This window comes from Podarcis vaucheri (assembly GCF_965113315.1).
Source record: "Podarcis vaucheri genome assembly, chromosome: 2".
Lineage (NCBI taxonomy): Eukaryota > Metazoa > Chordata > Lepidosauria > Squamata > Lacertidae > Podarcis > Podarcis vaucheri.
In genome coordinates, this window is record NC_138760.1 from 14,436,345 (window position 1) to 14,454,813 (window position 18,469).

General features: G+C 45.9%; 1 protein-coding gene across 2 annotated transcripts in view; it reads right to left on the reverse strand.

Annotated features, from left to right (window-relative positions):
• Nucleotides 1-2,009: 2,009 nt before the first annotated feature.
• Nucleotides 2,010-18,469, reverse strand: part of ESPL1 (extra spindle pole bodies like 1, separase) — a 40,072-nt gene continuing 23,612 nt past the window's right edge. For both annotated transcript variants that reach the window (XM_082212329.1, XM_082212328.1), the window contains exons 16-31: nt 17,279-17,435; nt 16,691-16,800; nt 14,443-15,575; nt 13,341-13,728; nt 11,978-12,148; nt 10,354-10,567; nt 9,095-9,282; nt 8,083-8,210; nt 7,882-8,004; nt 7,009-7,164; nt 5,795-5,968; nt 5,261-5,365; nt 4,317-4,432; nt 3,903-3,986; nt 3,421-3,579; nt 2,010-2,568 (exon numbers count right to left, since the gene is read on the reverse strand). In XM_082212329.1, the coding sequence (XP_082068455.1) occupies nt 2,367-2,568; nt 3,421-3,579; nt 3,903-3,986; nt 4,317-4,432; nt 5,261-5,365; nt 5,795-5,968; nt 7,009-7,164; nt 7,882-8,004; nt 8,083-8,210; nt 9,095-9,282; nt 10,354-10,567; nt 11,978-12,148; nt 13,341-13,728; nt 14,443-15,575; nt 16,691-16,800; nt 17,279-17,435 (3,608 nt within the window). In that variant the 3' untranslated portion in view covers nt 2,010-2,366. The remainder of the gene's footprint in view (nt 2,569-3,420; nt 3,580-3,902; nt 3,987-4,316; nt 4,433-5,260; nt 5,366-5,794; nt 5,969-7,008; nt 7,165-7,881; nt 8,005-8,082; nt 8,211-9,094; nt 9,283-10,353; nt 10,568-11,977; nt 12,149-13,340; nt 13,729-14,442; nt 15,576-16,690; nt 16,801-17,278; nt 17,436-18,469) is intronic.

Consider the following 18,469-nt stretch of genomic DNA (forward strand, 5'->3'; position numbering starts at 1 on the left):
GAGGCAGTGGAGGACAGGAGTGTCTGGCGTGCTCTGGTCCATGGGGTCACGAAGAGCCGGACACGACTAAACAACAACAGGCAGAAATCCCACAGCACTGTTTCTTCATGATGGGGTGGTGCCACTATTCTTGTTTGTGATCCAAACTTTAATGGCAAACTAACAGCACCCATGCCTTTTTTTAAACCATTGTGTATTTTGTTTTCTACAGGACACTGCTTTCAAAACACTGTCATAAATGGAACCTGTAAGACACACTTGTTTTTCCTTGCCATGGGGCATTTCAAAAATGCCTTTTTAAAAAAGTCATCTTAAGCTCATTTCTTTTGGGAAGGAGCAGGCATGCATGTTTCAAAGCATTGTCACCAAAGGGAGTTTCTAGGCCTGCCTGCTTCTGATTTTTACACCAGTGCCTGTATATTTTCTCTTAACTCGTGGAGAAAATCCACTATTTATGACCCAGAATCTGAATAATCAAATCAGGAGGCCCTTGGGCAACTTGTTGCTAGATGAGGTGGAGTTTTCTTCCATCATCTTAACTGTAAAAGGTAGTTTTTGCTGTGTTCAATGAAGCCTATTTGTAAGAACATAGTTGTAGGGTGCCAAATCTCAATTTATCTATGCCAACCCTCCAGGAACTGCCAAAGGAAAAAAATTAAAGCCAAGCAATACAAATATGAACAGGGGCATGGAAATAAAAGGACTTTTCATGTACTGAGATCCTAGAGAGGTTTAATACTTTAGTATGTCCATTTCTGTTTTTCGAATGGAAATGGGGGGGAGGCCTTTGGTGTTGACTGAAGCTCAGCTTTGAGATGCTTTGTAATATAACTGCTTGTAATATAACCTGCCATTTATAGGTTAAGGTAAGCAGTACAATCCATAATACAACAGCCTTTCCCAAGCTGGTGTCCTCCAGATGTTTTTGGATTACAACTCCCTTCAACCCCAGCCAATGTGACCAGTGATCATAGAGAATTGGATGCCCTCATATGGAGGGTTATCAGGGTTTTAACACACACACTTTGCATGCCTCTGACATTCAAGCTTGGTTCTGGTGCTGAGCTCCAGAACTATTCTTCACTCTGTAACTATCAACCCTCATCAAGGTAAGTAGCATTTAAATTCATATCAAAATCGAACACAAGACATTTGATTACTAGAACACTGTGATACATGAGAGAAAAGGATCACCTTCATTATTCTTCCAGACATCCAACATTCTTTCAAAACATCCCACACATGTTGTGGCTATAGTAAAAATATCACACATCTCTCTCTGGGATGCAAGTTGCATTCCTAATGGTGGTACTGGGGGGCAATTTATGTTTTCTGGTACTTGTCTGTATGTAGGTAACTACTAAATCATTTGTAACAGGTTACATAGCACAAAATTATTGAATATCCTAGTGCAAAACCTGGGGACTATCAAGGGCGCTCAATTTTACATTTGTAAAGCAAAATCTGGAAGTGCCTAACTATCTGCTGAGAAAAATACATTTATTCTAGAGCTTTTGAAATGAAGCAGCTTGGTCTGGGGCACACCTACAATAAATCTAGGTAGTGTCTATACAGCTCTTTGCTCCTAATTCTGTAGACAAAACCGTGCCTAAGGTTAGTATTCTTTAAAAGGTTCGGCACCAAGATAACCCAGATTATGACTTAATGTGGGAACCTGTGCGTATTATGCAACATTCTTCATTTGTTGTTGTTGCTATTTTTGTTTTAAACTGTTCAGTGTAATTCTCCTGTTCTGTTCATCATGGTGAGGGGTAAGGAGATGATGATGTGGGGGTATTATAAACCCACAAGAGAAGATAGACAGGCATGCAGTAGCTGCTTGGGTCAAACCAGAACAGAATATTAAACCAGCATGGTCAAGTGCTAGAATGGTAAATCCATGTTCGATTTTAGAAAGACTTCCAGGAATCATCAGCCAGCACTAGATTTTTGGCACCTGTTCCAAGCTTAACCAGTTTTTCTCCCCCCTTCGCCAAACCCACACACACTTTATTTGTTATAACTTTTATTCAGGCTTTGAAACATTAAAATACAAATCAGTTTTAAAATAACTTAATTAATCACTGGAAATGCAAACTGTACACTGTGCAAACGCTACATATTGCAAAGAGCAGCAGCTTAACTAGGAGCATCCTGTGTAAAGGCAGTGCAGACTTTCCACTGAAGGTCAGGCAAGGTAGTTGGTGACCAACCCAGCTTGCGTAAGGCCAGATATTTTATCCTTCTCCCCAGCAGCAGTTTCCATTTAAGGCAGTTCAGCGTTTACAACAACAAAAAATAGTAATTTGAGTCCTTTCAAATCCCTCCCCCACCAGAAACCAGGTATCATGCTTTTGCCCTGTTTTCTACTGCAGAGACACTGGTAAGCCATAGGCTATCGGGGCAGCACCAATCATATATTTGAGTCTGGGGGCATGGCGGGATTGTATGACATATTGGAGGAATGGAGCTCCTGATCCTGCCTTGAGCCAGTTCTTCAGAAGTGCTTCCATGTAGCGATCGATGTCTCGGTCAGTCACATCCCAGAGGTTACCCAACACTAGGGGACTAGGGGTTGAGGGAGAAGGAGAGAGAGATTACATGTACAGGTCATTTAAAAAAAATCTTTAGTAAAAGGCGAAAGATCTATACGATCTGAAGAGAGACCAGGAATTATCCTTGGGACTGAATGTAGGTATGTTTGTATATATTTAAGGATTGTATGAAATGTATGTTTGTATGCTTATATATTCACAATATGTGTGTATTAATGCTGAATTATTTTAACAATAAAAACTATCTAACTCCTGTTTATATAATAGGTGTCCAAACAAAGCATGAAACTTTTCGCTTCCCCAGAAAGCACTGGATAATGACTAAGAGAAATTATGTCATGTGCTTCATTGCCCCAGGCAAAATTTCTTTCAGGGTCAAAGCTAGCAGTCAGCAACCCATTTTCTTTTTTGTCTGTTCCTTTCTCTCTCCCTAACAGGCTGAGAAAAAACCCTTTTCTTCTGGGGATGGAGAGCACAAGGTTCTGGGGAAGATCTAAAAGGCGTGGTAGGCCACCACAGGCTTACAGACTGGGGGTCCCCACCTGTGGTCTAGGGCCAGAGCTAGGGAACCTGTGGCCATTCAAATATTGCTCAGCTACAGCTTCCATCAGCCCTAGTCAGAATGGCTTGTTGTCAGGAATGTTGACAGCTGCAGTCCAGTAACATCAGGAGGACCTCAGGTTCCTTCTCTACCACTGGTCTAGGACCAGAAGCATGGAACCATTTGGGCTCCATGGGCCAGATCCTTATCAAGATCTGCCTCCTGGGCAGAATTTGACAGGTGGGTGGAGTCCCCTCAAGAGGCAAGGATTGCTGACTCATTTGTTAAAGGGAGGCAGGGCCAGCAAAGGATGTGGTAACTTACCAGCCTGCCATGAGGAACCGGAGGACAGCACCAGTTCCCTCCAGGTTGCCCTGCACTGCTAGGACAGCACTGCTGCAGCCGAAAAGAAGAGCCACGGCCCTGCAGTCCACTCTCAGGATGGTGTCCACAAAACGGGCACCAGCACCATGCCCAGCGTAGCTACAGGAAGGAAAGAACCACAATAAAGTAAAACGAAACACAAGCCCACTTGGACCAGAAGCATAACTTGATTACCCTTGGGGTCCCTTCCAACTCTGTGATTATTTGATCTCGCACAAGAAGAGCAAAGAGCAAAACAGAGGAGAATACTGCCCAGGCACCATGTCAATACAGACACAAAATGCGTTGGTCCTACCTCAATAGTTATGAGTTAAATTTGTCAATTGCCCCCAAGCAGCATGCTTTCCTGTCCCCCAATTAAATCAAGGCACCAGCCTTCTCCATCACAGGCTTAGGCAGCACTACATGATGTATGTACTCACATATAGAGATCGCGTTCTTCAAGAGCCGACGGCACTTGGTCTGCACTGGGACTCTCTCCTACCACTCCTGTCCATCCAGGCTCACTACCAAGCAATTGCGGGAGGTGGGGGGTGGGGGTGGAAAGAAACAGACAGTTAGTAAGAAGTTAGTAAGAAAGGCACTTTGTCTAGCACCAGGGGTAGGGCAGCAGATTGGATTACAGTTCTCACAATACCTAGCCATTATGCTGTGTTGAGCTGATGGGAGTTGGAGCCACCAACAAAATCTGAATAGCTACAGATTCCCATCCTTGGTCAAGCAGACTTTGTAGATTCCAGAGGAACCCAAATCAGCCTGCTGGTAACCTGTGCGGGGAAATCCGGCTTCCAAAAGACCTCTGTGTGACTTGTGCACGCATGCAGATAATTAATTACCTCTGAAACCAGTCTTTGAACATTTTCTCCGTCCCAGGAAGGTTTGTGTGTGGATTCAAGACATAAAAGGTGTTGCTGCTGTTGACACCGCGGTTTAGGATAGTCTCTTTCTGATACTGTTAAAAGCAGATCAGAAAAACAGCTTTATTAGATGGGATAAAGGCAGAGGTTTTGGTACAGGGAAGAGATTTCAGCCCGCAAAAGTTTTTGCTAGATGTAGCCTTGGTACAATGAGTGTGTCATCTCCAGGGCCAGAAAAAGGGGGGGGGGCATTGAGAAGAAGAGTGAAAGTGTAAGAAGTGGCTTCTAGCGGGCAATGCCAGGCTGATTGCTCCTTCCCATGACTAGCAACAACTTGAAGTCACCCCGTTAAATCTGCAAGCTGACTTAACCCAAAACACAGAACTAAGCTTCCAAAAGGTGCTGAAATGAAATCTATTAGGAAAAAACACAAGCACGCAGCCTTGCTTGAATCTAGTCAGCTCAATGTCTCATTCAGAATCTGGGGAAAGGGGGCAAGGGATCTTGGATCGAAGCTCAGTTCATCCACCAGCACACGTCTCTCCTCACTTCCTCTAAAGCTTGCAACCTATGAAAATTAAAACCACACACAGTGCCCCAGAGACTGCTAGGATCCCTTTATAGGGCACTTGGGCAAATTGAGCCAAGCTTCATTACACAGAGGAAGCAAAAGCAGCCTAATGTCACCTCTTACCTCATTTCACAGGTCTTTTAAATAAAGGTCTTTCCTAGCCGTTACTAAATATCCTTTTCGCCATTCACCAAGAAGGCAGACATGGAGCCTCGTGCACGCAAAAGCTGCGCTACTTAACAAGACTAACGTTGCCATAGCTATTCAATCCATCTTTAAAAAGGCATAGGATAAAGACTATGTCTGGATCATGCCTTTGTACCTTCTAGCAGGGCAGGGGAGTTCTTCATACCTTTTTTGTAAGAGAATAGCTGAGCAGGAACCGCAGAGATGGTAACCGGGTCACGGAATGGTTTTTCAAGCATGGCATGTTTTCCCAGGGAAGCTTTTGCAGGTGCTGGGGTGGAAAACGATCAGAAATTAAGCCTTGCTCTCCCCTCCGTACAAGAGGGGACTGCTGGGCTCCTTCAATGGAGTAACTTCAGTCTGTGTGACGGAGGTTGGGGGACATAATTCAAGCCCATTAAGGGAAGCCAAGGATGTCTTATCACCTTCCAACACCTGGCAGGCTGCTTCTGACCTGGTCCGCCAGGAAAAGGAAAGCAATGACCTGAACCCTCAAATGTTGCTGTTGAACGAGCATTTGGGGAATGATGTTGGGTAGCACAGAAGGTGCGACCGCACCCAACAGACTCCAATTCCCATATAATAAGAGGTGTTGTGTTTCTGATTCTCCCAGGAAAGGTACCCAACGAGAAGGGACTGTGCAAGGTTGAAGGCTATCTGCTCACCTGTCGTAATTAATGGGGAAATGGCCTTCACTTACTTTATCCAGCACAAGGACCAAGTGGCCACTCGATGCCTGACCAGTACGGGATCCCAGTTTGTCCACTGCCTCCTGCAGACAGTTCTGGGCTCTCTCGGGCTGAGCTGGGTTGAGCCCCTGTGCCAAGCACTGTACATGTTGTGGGGCCAAAAGATGCGAGCCATTCAGCATGGCCTGGTGGAGGAGAGCAAAAGTTAAAATGCAAGGCCATTTTGGACACCCACAACCCCAGTGAAGTGCTGCTATCTGTCACCACAACCATTTGTGCAATTCTTAACTCATTTGCTTGCTTACAAGCACTTTTAAATCACTTAATATTTTAAAAGACAGATTACAAATAAGAGTGTTTTAAATCTCCAAAAGCAGTATGCTGAAATATACATGTAAGCTGTAAAACAGCATCGTAATTTACTGTTAGTTTAAATGGTAGGGGAAAGATATAGTGGCTAATGTGCCACATGAGTAAAGATTAAATGCACCTGATATTTTTTTGTTGAGTTTACAGGGAGGGGTACATGGCATAAGCCAGCCAGATGGGTGGGGTTAAATCAATAAGATAAAAAATACATACATACTGTACATGCTGAGAGAGAGAGATTGGTTACAGAAGAATTCTCCCTTAATATTATAATAAGAGGTCACCATGCAAAGCTATTGGAAGTAATTTAATGGCCATCAGCACAAATATTTCTGCTTTGCAGATACAACAGTTCTTCTCTTCCCAGCTATGCACTGTTCTGGGGGTTATTCTGACACCCCAGAGCCAATTTTGTGGGGGAGGAGAGAAAACCCAGTTGTACAAGCAAGTACTTGCATGGGGCTTCCGCTCTCATGACTTGTTGGGCAAATCACACCTGATGTTTGCAACAGAACCAGAAGGACCCATTTTAAAAAATGAACCAACAAAAAACCAAAGCATTTCACACAATGTGTAACTTACAAAATTCACTGCAGCAGTAAGAGAGACGACAGCCACTAGCTTTGAAAACAATCATGGGGATTAGAAATACTCATAGGAGCATGAATATATCAACAGCAAAGCAGAACCTCCATGGGCCGCAACAGTGTACCTCTGCACACCAGAAGCTGGGGGCAAAGCCATCACCTCCATGCTTTGCTTCTGGGAAGCATCTGGCTTGCAAGCTGGACCTTTGGGTGCAATCGAGCTCACCAGTTGCTATTTCTGACTGCTAAAAGACTCCTGGGCTCCTCACCTTGAGCAGTGCCAAATCTACTTCTTCACAGCCGCACTCCCTGAGACGTGCCTGAAGGTGGGAGGCTTCTTCTGCTAAGGTTTGGTCCTCAAAGGCTGGCAGCAGGGCACCCTTCCAGCAGCTCAGGACATGAGTCTCCAGCGACTCGGTCAAATCCTGTGGAGTGAAGAAACTGTGAGCCCTGCAGAACCTGTCACTCAGTTGCAAGCCAATGGAGGACAAGGAGAATTGGCTCCCAGTACGTTTCTGAGCACAATTCAAAGTGTTGGTGCTGACCTTTAAAGCCCTAAATGGCCTCGGGCCAGTATACCTGAAGGAGCGTCTCCAGTCCCATCGTTCAGCCCGGACACCGAGGTCCAGTTCCGAGGGCCTTCTGGCGGTTCTCTCACTGCAATAAGTGAGGTTACAGGGAACCAGGCAGAGGGCCTTCTTGGTGGTGGCGCCCTCCCATCAGATGTCAAGGAAATAAACAACTATCTGGCTTTTAGAAGACATCTGAAGGCAGCCCTATTTAGGGTAGTTTTTAATGTTTGATCTTTTATCGTGTTTTTAATATTCTGTTGGGAGCCGCCCAGAGTGGCTGGGGAAACAATGAGAGCAATGAGGTTTGGGAACAGAAGGTGCTTCCCCATCCCAGTTGTGCCTTGTGCTCCCCACTTTTAGTTGGTTAGTGGTGGCAGCAGTGGTGGGACCCCCACCCCTGGTCACCCAGGCCCATTCTTTTGCCTACAGTCACAGGTGCCAGGCGTGTAAGTAAGCACAACCCCTCTTATCCTTTGCTAGACTTTAGCCACTTCTTCTCTGCTGCTGGAAGTCAAAGGGCTCAGCCTTCTGGCAGATTTGGGGCAATGCCAAAGACCACGGAGACCTCACCTTCATCCTCTTGTCCAGGGCAACCCTGCCATTCCACCAGTCCTTCCTGTCCGTGAGGTTGGAGATCTCTTTCTGTTTCTGTAGGATGGCATCAAGTTCACCAAGGGCTGCACTTACAGGTACCTGAAAAACAAAGGGGCATGATGAAAAAAGCTGGCCCCTCCAACCAGGAAGCTGCCAATGCAAATTTTACTTCCTTACTTTGGCGTGCATGGTCTGTATCTGGATGGTCACTGGGGGGGCATCTTTCTCCAGCCGTGTCAGCAAGAGGACGTCCCCAATAGTTCCTGGCTGGATGCTCACCAGGGTTAATATACACACAGTTACCCCTGTGGTGGAGACAGCAATGCCCCCCAATTTTAAAGAAAAGAGCTGCACATAGGGTGGATAAAGCAACACTTATTTGCTGGAGCGTAACAGGAGGCATAAATGTGCCATCAAGTCCCAAACTGCAAGCACAGAAGCTCCTGTGTTTCTTAAGACACAGCACATCCTCATCCTACACAACACCCTTTAAAACTAAACACATTTCTAGTCCTTGTTTTGAGAAATAAGTATAAATGAGGGAGTCTCTGTTGGCAGTTCAGGATCCACAGATGGCCAAAGAAAGAATTCTGGACAACTCTACACTTCCTGCTCCATTCCTAAATAAGTGAAAATAGTTCCCGTCACCCAAATCCCACTCATTACCTAATGCAACATGCCCAGCATGAACTACAGAAATCCAGGCTAAATTTAAGTACAGCACTACAGCTCTTTTAATTAAATCATCAATGTTCCAAATCCTATCTTGAGTGCACAATTTTTTGTTTTTAATTCTAGACCAGGGGTAGGCAACCTGAGGCCCAGGGGCCGGATGCGGCCCAATTGCCTTCTCAATCAGGCCCGTGGACATGAGTAGAATGTGTGCTTTTATTTAAAACGCATCTCTGGGTTATTTGTGGGGCATAGGAATTGGTTCATTTCCCCCCCCCCTCAAAATATGGTCCAGCCCACCACACGGTCTGAGGGATGGTGGACTGGCCCACGGCTGTAAAAGGTTGCTGACCCCTGTTCTAGACCATGGTATTGCAAAAACTGCCAGCTCGTTAAAGATTTATGCTGCAGCGATAAGACTCACAACCTTTTCTGCTATAGGAACACAGATGCCACCACCCTTTTGAATGGGGAGCAAGTACCGCCTGTTCTCCCCCACTGAAGTCATGTCATATACCAGAAGGGATTTGTTGCAGCTGTTCTCTGAAGTTCTCCGTCTCCAACTTTGTTGGGCTGGGGCAGCTGAATTCAAAGAGGTTCTGTAACTCAGAGAGGTGCTGGAACGGAGAATCAGTTTTTCCTTCTTGCAGGCTAAGTGCTTCCAACTGCTTTAAGGTGCTGGCCACAGATACCTTTTTCATTTTGCTAAGAGTCAAACAAGAGGCCAGGGGTCATTAAGACATCAGCTTTCAAAGGATGTGCAAGAGAAAGCAGGAGGCAAGCAAGAAGTACAGTGGTGCCTGGCAAGAGGAAATTAATTCGTTCCATGAGTTTTGCCGTCTTGCGATTTTTTTCGTCTTGCGAAGCACAGTGTCGGAAAAGTTTTGGAAAAGCTTCAAAAATCACCAAGGTCTTTAAAAACCTCAAAAAAGGCTACCACACCGTGTTCTATGAGTTGCTCCTCGAAGTCAAGTCGCAACTGTATTAACGGTGTTAAGAAAAAGGAAACAAACTTGCAAGACGTTTCCGTCTTGCGAAGCAAGCCCATAGGGAAAATCGTCTTGCGAAGCAGCTCAAAAAACAAAAAACCCTTTTGTCTATCGAGTTTTTTGTCTTGCGAGGCATTCGTCTTGTGAGGTACCACTGTAATTTCATTTCAGATGCTAATAGAGACTTCACACACACCAACATTCTGGCAGCAGCATAAACAAAAGCCCGTGTTAAGATTCACGGTGACATCCAAGCAGATTTTGCTTTCTACCAGCATGGATTTTAAATACGTTTGAAAAACTTATAATGGTTGGAAAAGGCATTTGGAAAAGGGACATTCTGGGGAAATGCGTTCAGATTCACTCCCTTGTATCGATCTGATACACTGGTACAGACCCCAATCTTTAAGACAATTTTACATACTCCAGGGAGCTTTGAGTACCCACCCAGCAAAAAGGCCTCACACTGCATCTCTGCATGATTCTTTGCTCTGACTTTGCCTGTTTCAGATGAGCTCCTCAGGGAGAGACAAATCTGCTGCATCAGAGCTGACTTATCTTTCATTCATTGTAAAAACAACACCTGGAAGAGGCTGTCTGCTAAGTATCTGCACAGGTTCCTGCTTACCTCCCTGCAGTCATGAGGCTTGCTCAGGTCCACTGAGAGTGGATAATTTTTTACTCTCTCACACACTTCCAAGTAAACCTACACAAGGCTATGTTTTCCACACTTACATACAGTATACACCACTTCCCCTCCCCCCCCCCCCCAAATATGAGCTCTTACTGGAGCTTCTTGTAAATGACGGTCAGTATCTGATGACGAAAAGTTACAGAGACCGACTCAGAAACCAGGTAGGCAGTAGCAATGGGGTCTCGGCTCCCAGTGCACAGTGCCATGAGCCGGCAGAGATGGCTGTAGAGGGCACCCGGAGGGTAATGTCCAATTGCATAGAAGGCAGCTTGCAGGGAGTCATAGACAGAGTCCATGGACAAGGAGTCTACAACAGAGAGAAAAACCTGAATTAAATGAAAAACTGGACATTTATGTTTATTCTGTGAACTGAACAGCATGATTCCAGAATAACAAATTTTAAGAACCGTTGCAAATTTATAAAATTTATTTAATTTTGTTAAATTTGTATTCCACTCTTCCCCATGGCTCAGTATCATTAATATCAGTAGCAAGGAATCTTAATTAGATCTGTCAGATCCCTGGATTTGGCCTGTGCTAGGCCACTTTGAGCAAACCACATTTGCCTGATGCCCTATGGCATTAGGCACAGAGATCTGATATCTGTGATCTAAACGCTAAGGTTGGCGAGTAGGGGGTTCTCTTATCTCCGATCTTTGTGCTCTTTTCTCACAGCACAAAGATTAGAGATAAGCCTCTGCTGCTGTCTTTAGAGGTTCACTTCCAATCTTATTGCTCAGATGACATCAGGTGATTGACAAGTGGGTGGTCCCACCACACCTGTCAAAAATGGTCCACCGGGGGCAGGCCAGTTTTGGATCCACTCTCTGGCCTGTTCCAGTTTCCCACAGCTGGTGTATATGGTTCTTCACTCTCCACATTTTATCCTCACAGACTAAAACATTGATGCCCAAGGTCACGCCATGAGCTTTACGGCCAAGTGGGAATTCCAACCCTGGTCCTGGGTCTTGTAACCAGGAGACCACAGTGGCTCTCAATAAACCTATTCCCTAGTAAGCATCTATTAAATTATATCTTGAAGGCCAGGTTTTTAGACTTGGGAAAAGTAGGGACAGGGTGTCACCATGAGCTGATTGGGTCATTTGAAGTATGCCCCCTCCCTCAATCTCCACATCTGCAGAAAGGGAATAAATTATATTGACCAGCCCTTGCACAGCTATTTTAAAGATTACTGCAGCAACATATGCAAAATGCTTTAAACCCCCAGCCCTAGGACACTGCTTACAATGTGAACCAAAGATGACAACGAAGCAGCCTACCACCTAGAGTTGTGTGAACTACACAAAACCCCAGTGAGGCCACGGCATTTGTCACTGAGGGATGAATTCAAGAGTCAGAGACTTTGGCTTCTGTTTAGCTGAAAGACCCAAGTTTCTAGTCCACAGCACTGCAAAGGTAGGCTTAAACCTTGGGAACGTCTGAAGCCTGAAAGGCTCAGTAATTTTTTGTGAGAGGGAGAAAACACATTCAGTGCCTTCCTTCCTCAAAGCTAGTAGAGTAAGGAACATCTAAGGTATTTTTGTGTATGTTTTCAGAACCCACCTTATTTTTGTGATTGCAAGTTGCTCTAAGCTGTTTTTAATACTGTGTTTTAATGCTGTAACCTGCCCTGGGACGTTAGGCTGCCTCACAAAGTGGGAATCGTGGCTTAAAAAAGGGAGCTGAGGAGCAAAGCGGAGAGGCTCATGTTTCTTACTGGCAGGTGCATCCAGGGAAGCAGCAAGCGGGTGCAAGTTGAAAGGGTCCTCTGAACCTCTCTTCTCTGTAGCCGGGAAAGCCTCCTGCAAGTCAATGCTGGCATCACGCCGGAGAACCTCTTGGTCTTCTTCTGTGTCATTCAGCCGACGGATAGGCCGCCTCCTGCGTTCTGCAGTGAGAAGTAGGAATGCCAAGGTGTCAATGCCAGCTGCAAAACAGCCTCTATAATCAGGGGTGTGGCTTGGGTGCAATTTCGCATGGCACCCTGTTGGGCACAGAATGAGTCTTCCCAAGCGATCCCCACCAGGAAGCCTTTTAAGGACTCACAAATTTAAAGGTGTTCACTGTGTGTAAGCTTTCGTGGGAGTGAAGTCTGCTTCAGAAACCTGAAATGCACGAGAGCTCATGCCACAGTAAACTGCAGCACATGAATACACATATAACGAAGGCCAGCTACACACCTGAAATGAATTACTAAGAAATCTCAACACTGCATTTAAAAAACAACTTTCGAACCCTTGTCATTAAGAAGGCAGGTTGGAAAGCATGCAGGTTACACCAGTAGATTAAGGTCTTTCAACAGGCTTTTGCTTCACCCCATGATTAGCAGAGGAGATATTCAGAAACTTCATTTTAAAGCAGCAGGTAAGATAACCCCAGCAGATTTTAAATCATAAAATATGGAGCAAAGTAAAGCATGGAAATAAAGGCTTTTAGATCTTAAAATATGCCCTTATGAGTTCCTAAACTTCCCTCTCCCCCTAGTATAAAGACCACATGTTTGGTAAGTTTAAAATTATTTACTGAGAAACTCTCTGAAGTTCAGATCCATGTGTTTTTCCATACTGCAGTCAGAAAATGTTGCACAGGCAATAAAACTTGGCTTAGTTACAGTGGTGAAAGTTCCTAAATTTTGGTATAAGAGCTCAAGAAAGGCTTGTAAGAGCCATGCGGTCTGAGCTGCAGCTAACAGCTCTGACCTCCTCACACGTTGCGCTTCTCAGATAGACTGGTAGGGGGCAGTCCCTCCCACGACAAGCTAAGCCTGGAAGGACAGTTTACTCTATTGTCTTAACCCCTTCATGCATTAGACTTAAGCAATGTCAGCTGTATGAGGCTAGTTACCCCACAGGATGTTCTGCTTCAAAGCTTGATTAGAGGCAGAAAGAGAGATGACAAAGAGAAATCAGACTTGCTCCAACACCTATGGAATATTCTTATTTTACTCTGGCTTGTTCTTTCCCTTTAAAGCCTCCTGCTTCCCCTTACCCTCCTAAGAAGCCTGTCAGCTAGCTCATTCCTAGGTCTGTCGCCTTCCACCTTCCTCTACTGTTTGCTTTTTCCAAGCAGTCAGACCTCACCTTCAACTACTGGCGCTTCTTCATCGGAACCCCGTAGGACTTTAAAGCTGGCCTCAGGTCCTTCCTCAATGGTCCTCAGAACCTCCTTTTCTTCATCATCCTTAGAACTGGGAGTTTCCTCCTCACAAGGAGCTTCTTTGGTTTCCTCCTGCTGCTTTCCTCGTCGAGAAACTCCCCTGCCCCGTGGCCTCCTGGGCAGGGGCGTTGCCATTTGAGAGCAGCCGCCTGAAGAGTTAGCGCTACAGCTCATCTGGGATGCCTTCCTGCTAGAGGCCACCCTTCTTCCTGTCTTGGGGGTGGCAGGCACTGGCTCTTTGGCAGCAGCCAACTGGGACGCCTGCGTGGCTTCCGGAGGATCTTCCATATCACTGTCATCATAGAAAGAGACCTAGGGGGGAGACAAGTTTGTTTTGCTTTCTCTTCACCTCCCCTTCCCCCAAAACTCTTACAGCAACAGAAGTCACTACCACAATATTTGGTGATAGCTGCTAGATTATATGGGGGGGGTTGGGGGGGGGAGGTTGGACAAGTTTATGCCTTGATGGTGATATTATCATCTCCAGGTGCAGAGGCAGCATGCCACTGAATACTAGTCACTTGGGAACAAGCAACAATGGGAGACAGTCACTGCTCAAAACTATTATGACATTGTCCTGCTTGTAGGCTTTTCATAGGCATCTGATTGGACAATGCAGAAAGCAAGATGCTGGGCTGTATGGGTCCTGACCCCATTATCTCTGCCTGTGATGGTGGTGGCAAGACTGGTGGGAGTTGAAGCCAAACAGCATCCAGAGGACCAAAGGTTTCTTATCCCTGCTTTAGAAGGACAACACAAGAATCCTGCTGGATCAGACCAGCGGCTGATCTAGTCAAGCATCCCATTTTCACAGCAGACAACAGATGCACCCCCCCCCCAAAGCCTGCAAACCAATTCCATAGATAAGCCGTGTAAATATTTAAGGTATATTTTTAATAAACCACAGCAGTCACAATTAACGTTTCCATATTAAGACCATGGCCCAGATTAAGCAAGGCAACTTTTAGGTTCGTTTCATGCTAGGGTTGCTGACGTTTAATAGATTATTATTATTTTAATTGTTACCTTAATTCGAGATTTCGTTCTCTTCGACACTTTAGGGGCCTTTGGAAGTTTGGTGTTTAGCTTTGGAGAAGATTCCTCAAAAACCGCAAATGGAGCCTTCAGGCGCGGCTTGGCTGCTGAACGCTGGGTCGTCCTGGGAGCTGGGAGGGATTTCTGGGCTGGGGTACGGTGCTCGACAGGTGGTCTAAGGACAACCGGAGCAGCCTCTGAATCAGACTCAGCCAGGGCAAATGGATTACTAGGTCTGGTCACAGGCAGAGGTTTAGTTCCTTGGATTCGCTTAGACTTTGTTTTATGATCAGCTCTTGGCTGCTTCGGCGTTTTGCTTTTCAGGGGCAGCGTGCAAAGTGTATTGACCTCCTTTTCTGCCTTTTGCTTGCCTTCTGGGTTCCCGTGCAGAGACAATGGGGACTTCCAAGACCAAGCACTAGAAAATAGGTTTTCTGCACTGTCATATTGAGTAGAGGCTAGGATAGACATGATACCCACACCCTTGGCAAGCAGCAGCCTGGCCCTTTGGTATTGGAAGCCAAGCAGCCGAGTCTCCTTAGAAGACAGCAAGCTCAAGCCAGTCTCCAGAATGCCCCAAAGTTTCTTCTCTGGTCTGCCAGTGTTCACACTTTGCCAAGCCAGAGTCACGTAGATATGGGCCACCAGATTATCAAGAATCTGAACTGGGAACTGATGAGGCGTGACCCCCTTCTTGCCTTGAGAAACACAGGCCACCATGCTGGAGAGACGCAGAGCCACAGTGGCACACCGTTTCAGACTGGTCTCAAGGAGATGCAAGCCTTCCGCCCTGTTCCCAGATGCCAGCTCCTCCTCTGCAGAGGTGACCAGCCAGCCGAGACAGACGGCAGAGAGGACCACGTCAGAGCACAGCAAGCAGTGGCAGGCCTCTGGGTGATTCAGGAAGCCAGCATGCTTCTTCTGTTTGGACTTCAGCACTGGCGAGGTGGTTAGGGTCTTCTTCTGCAGAGAGACTGTGTCAACAAACTCGAGGGAGACCTCTTTCAAGAAAGGCTGCTCTTCCTCAGAGGGCTCTACACATGGACCTTGAAGCGTCTTGTTTTTAGACCTGCCTTTCCTGGGCTTGATTTTCACACCTTCTTTTTCTTCTTTGGTTTCAAAAACTGGAGGTAGAAAAGACGAGCTAATTGAGTATTTCCCCCTGGCACCAGCGGAAAACACTTCGCAAATCAATTTGAAAGCTTAAACACAAAATTGATCTAAACCTGCGTTTCCCAAACTTGGGTCTTTCAACTGTTTTTGGACTACAGTTCCCGCTGGTCCTGCTAGCTAGGAATGATGGAAGTTGTAGAACCAAAACAGCTGGAGACCCAAGTTTGGGAAACACTGATCTGAACCCTCCACAAAGGGAAAGTCATCTTCGGACTGAGGGGTGTAAAAGGTTCTTTATCCCCAGGCAGGACACACGAAACCAAGTTGCTCAGATTCCTAGCTCCCAATATTGAAAGGATGAAGCGTAGCACCTTTTCAGAGGAAGCCCACAGCGGATAGCTGTCAACGTTTCCCTTTTTAAAAGGGAAATTCCCTTATTCCGAATAGGATTCCTCGCAAGAAAAGGGAAAAGTTGACAGCTATGGCACAGCGGGTCTCAATATCAGTGTGTTTGAAGAGCCTACACCCTCAAGCTGGGGCTGCTGATATGCTGCCCATGGGTGCCCTCAAAGCATCCTGCCTCTCCCAATTTTTAAAAATAGGGTTTTTAAAATCTATTTAGAGGGTCTAGTTTCTTGCCACCTAGGCCTCTTTCTTTGGCTCTGGGAGCCATCTGGGGCTGACAGGCACTCTTAGCATTGGAAAGGAAGGGGGACAGGCAGGTGGGGCTGGTGCTTTGCTTTACGTTGTACCCAGCCCAACTGCCCATTTTTCTCTATTTGTATTCCTTTTTTGTAAAGGGAGGATTTGCTGTTGCTTGCTAAGTGTTTGTGGAATTGCCCACTTTGTGGGCACATGATTTTGTGGGGACGCATTGCCCGTGTAGGTGGGTTTGGCTTTTGGAGAGGGGAAGAGTTTATCAGTCTGAAAAGCCTGGAACCATGCCCTCAAGCCCAGATCCACCCTTCCAGAGGGAGACTTGATTATCCCCTAGAGTTAAGCCACAGGGCAAAACAATTCCCCTTCTGCAGACGGCAGTTTGCCTCCCCATTCTTCTTGCAGCAAGAGGTTCCAAAGTTCTACCATCCCTGCTTAGGCTGCTTTAGGTGGGGTGGAGAAGCCTCACCTGTGCCCGACTCAAGAAGAAACAAGACCTGCTCCAGATCCAAGCGACACAGCTCCAGGTCACTGCGCTGTAGTTCCAGTCCACTCTTCAAGACCAGGAAGCGAGCACACCTGATAAGAGCAGGCCAAGGAGACATTAGAGGGTTCCCAATACTCAACAACTGAAACCTTTGACCTGCAAATGGCATCAGCCACACGCTGCACCCTATCTCAACATGCTGCTCCGTACCAAAATTTCACAAAAGGCTCTCCTCCACCCTATGCCCATCACAGCTCTGCACTGATAAGCTCAACAGATTAAGGAGGGCTTGCCTCTGGGCTTCCTGGGTCCACATTTGAGAGAAGGGACTAGGCCAACACAAGTTCGAGTCTAGGTCTCTAATTCCCACACCTATGAGATTATCTGTGCAATGTTATTTTCATTATATATCAGGGGTGGAGAACTGCTGACCCCCCACTTTCAGGTGCTGGACTCCTGCTTCCACCAGACTCAGCCAACATGGCCAATGGTCAGGGGTGATAGGGATTTTAGTTCAGTGACATCTAAAGAGCCACGGGCTCCCCCTCCTTGCCCATTTACATTCCTTACCATCGAATAGATTGAAGCCTCATGGAGATTTTCAGTATTTCCAGGCAGAAAGCTTTTGCTTCATTGACAATCTCGATCTTGCTCAGGAGGGAGACAAAGCTCTCGGAGCAAACAAACATGTCAGCCAGCACCTGCCACTTCTGCACCAAGTTATCACCTGATGGTCAAATTTGTTTCGGGTGGGGAAAGAAACAATTAAGTTGCCTATGTGTAGGGCATCTTAATTTTACATCCAGGTGCACCATGTTTAAGATTTTCAAAAGAGACAGTATGCTGAAGTGTGGAACACAGTAACTCCACATACATTAAGATCGGGCAGGCGACATCTGCATTCTTTGGGACCACCTATTCACTGGGTACTTGTCCGGGAACTAGGGGGCAGGAGGCTTCCCACCCCCCAACTGAGCAGTTTAAGGAAGCCCCTGCACCCGTCCAGCTCACGCAAGCCAGTGTGTTATGGGGGCTTGCTCAGTAGGACTGGGGAGGAAAAAGGATCCAATATACATTCCAGACATTGTGATATATCAGCATATTGTGGTATTAAGCTGCTGATGTATCACAATGTTGAAAACCAGATACCGCCCAGCCCTAGTGTCTGCCTCATTTGATAATTCTTTACCAAGGTAAACCATACTGTGCACCTCACCTACATTATACAAGCATTCCCTAACTAGCACAATTTATCCTGCAAGCCATGGAGAAAGCCAATGAGCTATTCAGGGCACCTTGCCTCGCAACCACTGAAAGCCTCTTTCTGGGATTTAATTGGGCATTTTGCCCACAGGTTTCTCAAACCTACCTATGCATCCAGAAGAATTGGAAACTTTTTTTTAAAAAAATGCAGCTGAGTATCCAGATGTTGAACTCTGCACCCAACATCAAATATTGCAGCTGCGTTTATTCTGGTTGCAAAGTTGCAGGTTTACTTCTCTGCATTTATTTTTTTTAAAAACCCTATTACTCAGATGAGGTGAGCTGTTGAAGTTTCATTGCTTGAGCTTGGCAGAGTAAATGAAATAAGAGAACAAAGTAAAATAAGGAGTAGCAACTGGTGGGCCATTTGCTTGTAACAATCCATAGATTTTATGTGGTTAGGAAGCTGTTCCAGTACCGAAGGTCAACCAAGTTCCAAGATTGTGTGCTGAAACATATTTGGTTTATTTTCAGAGGGAGGAATTCAGCATAGCTCTA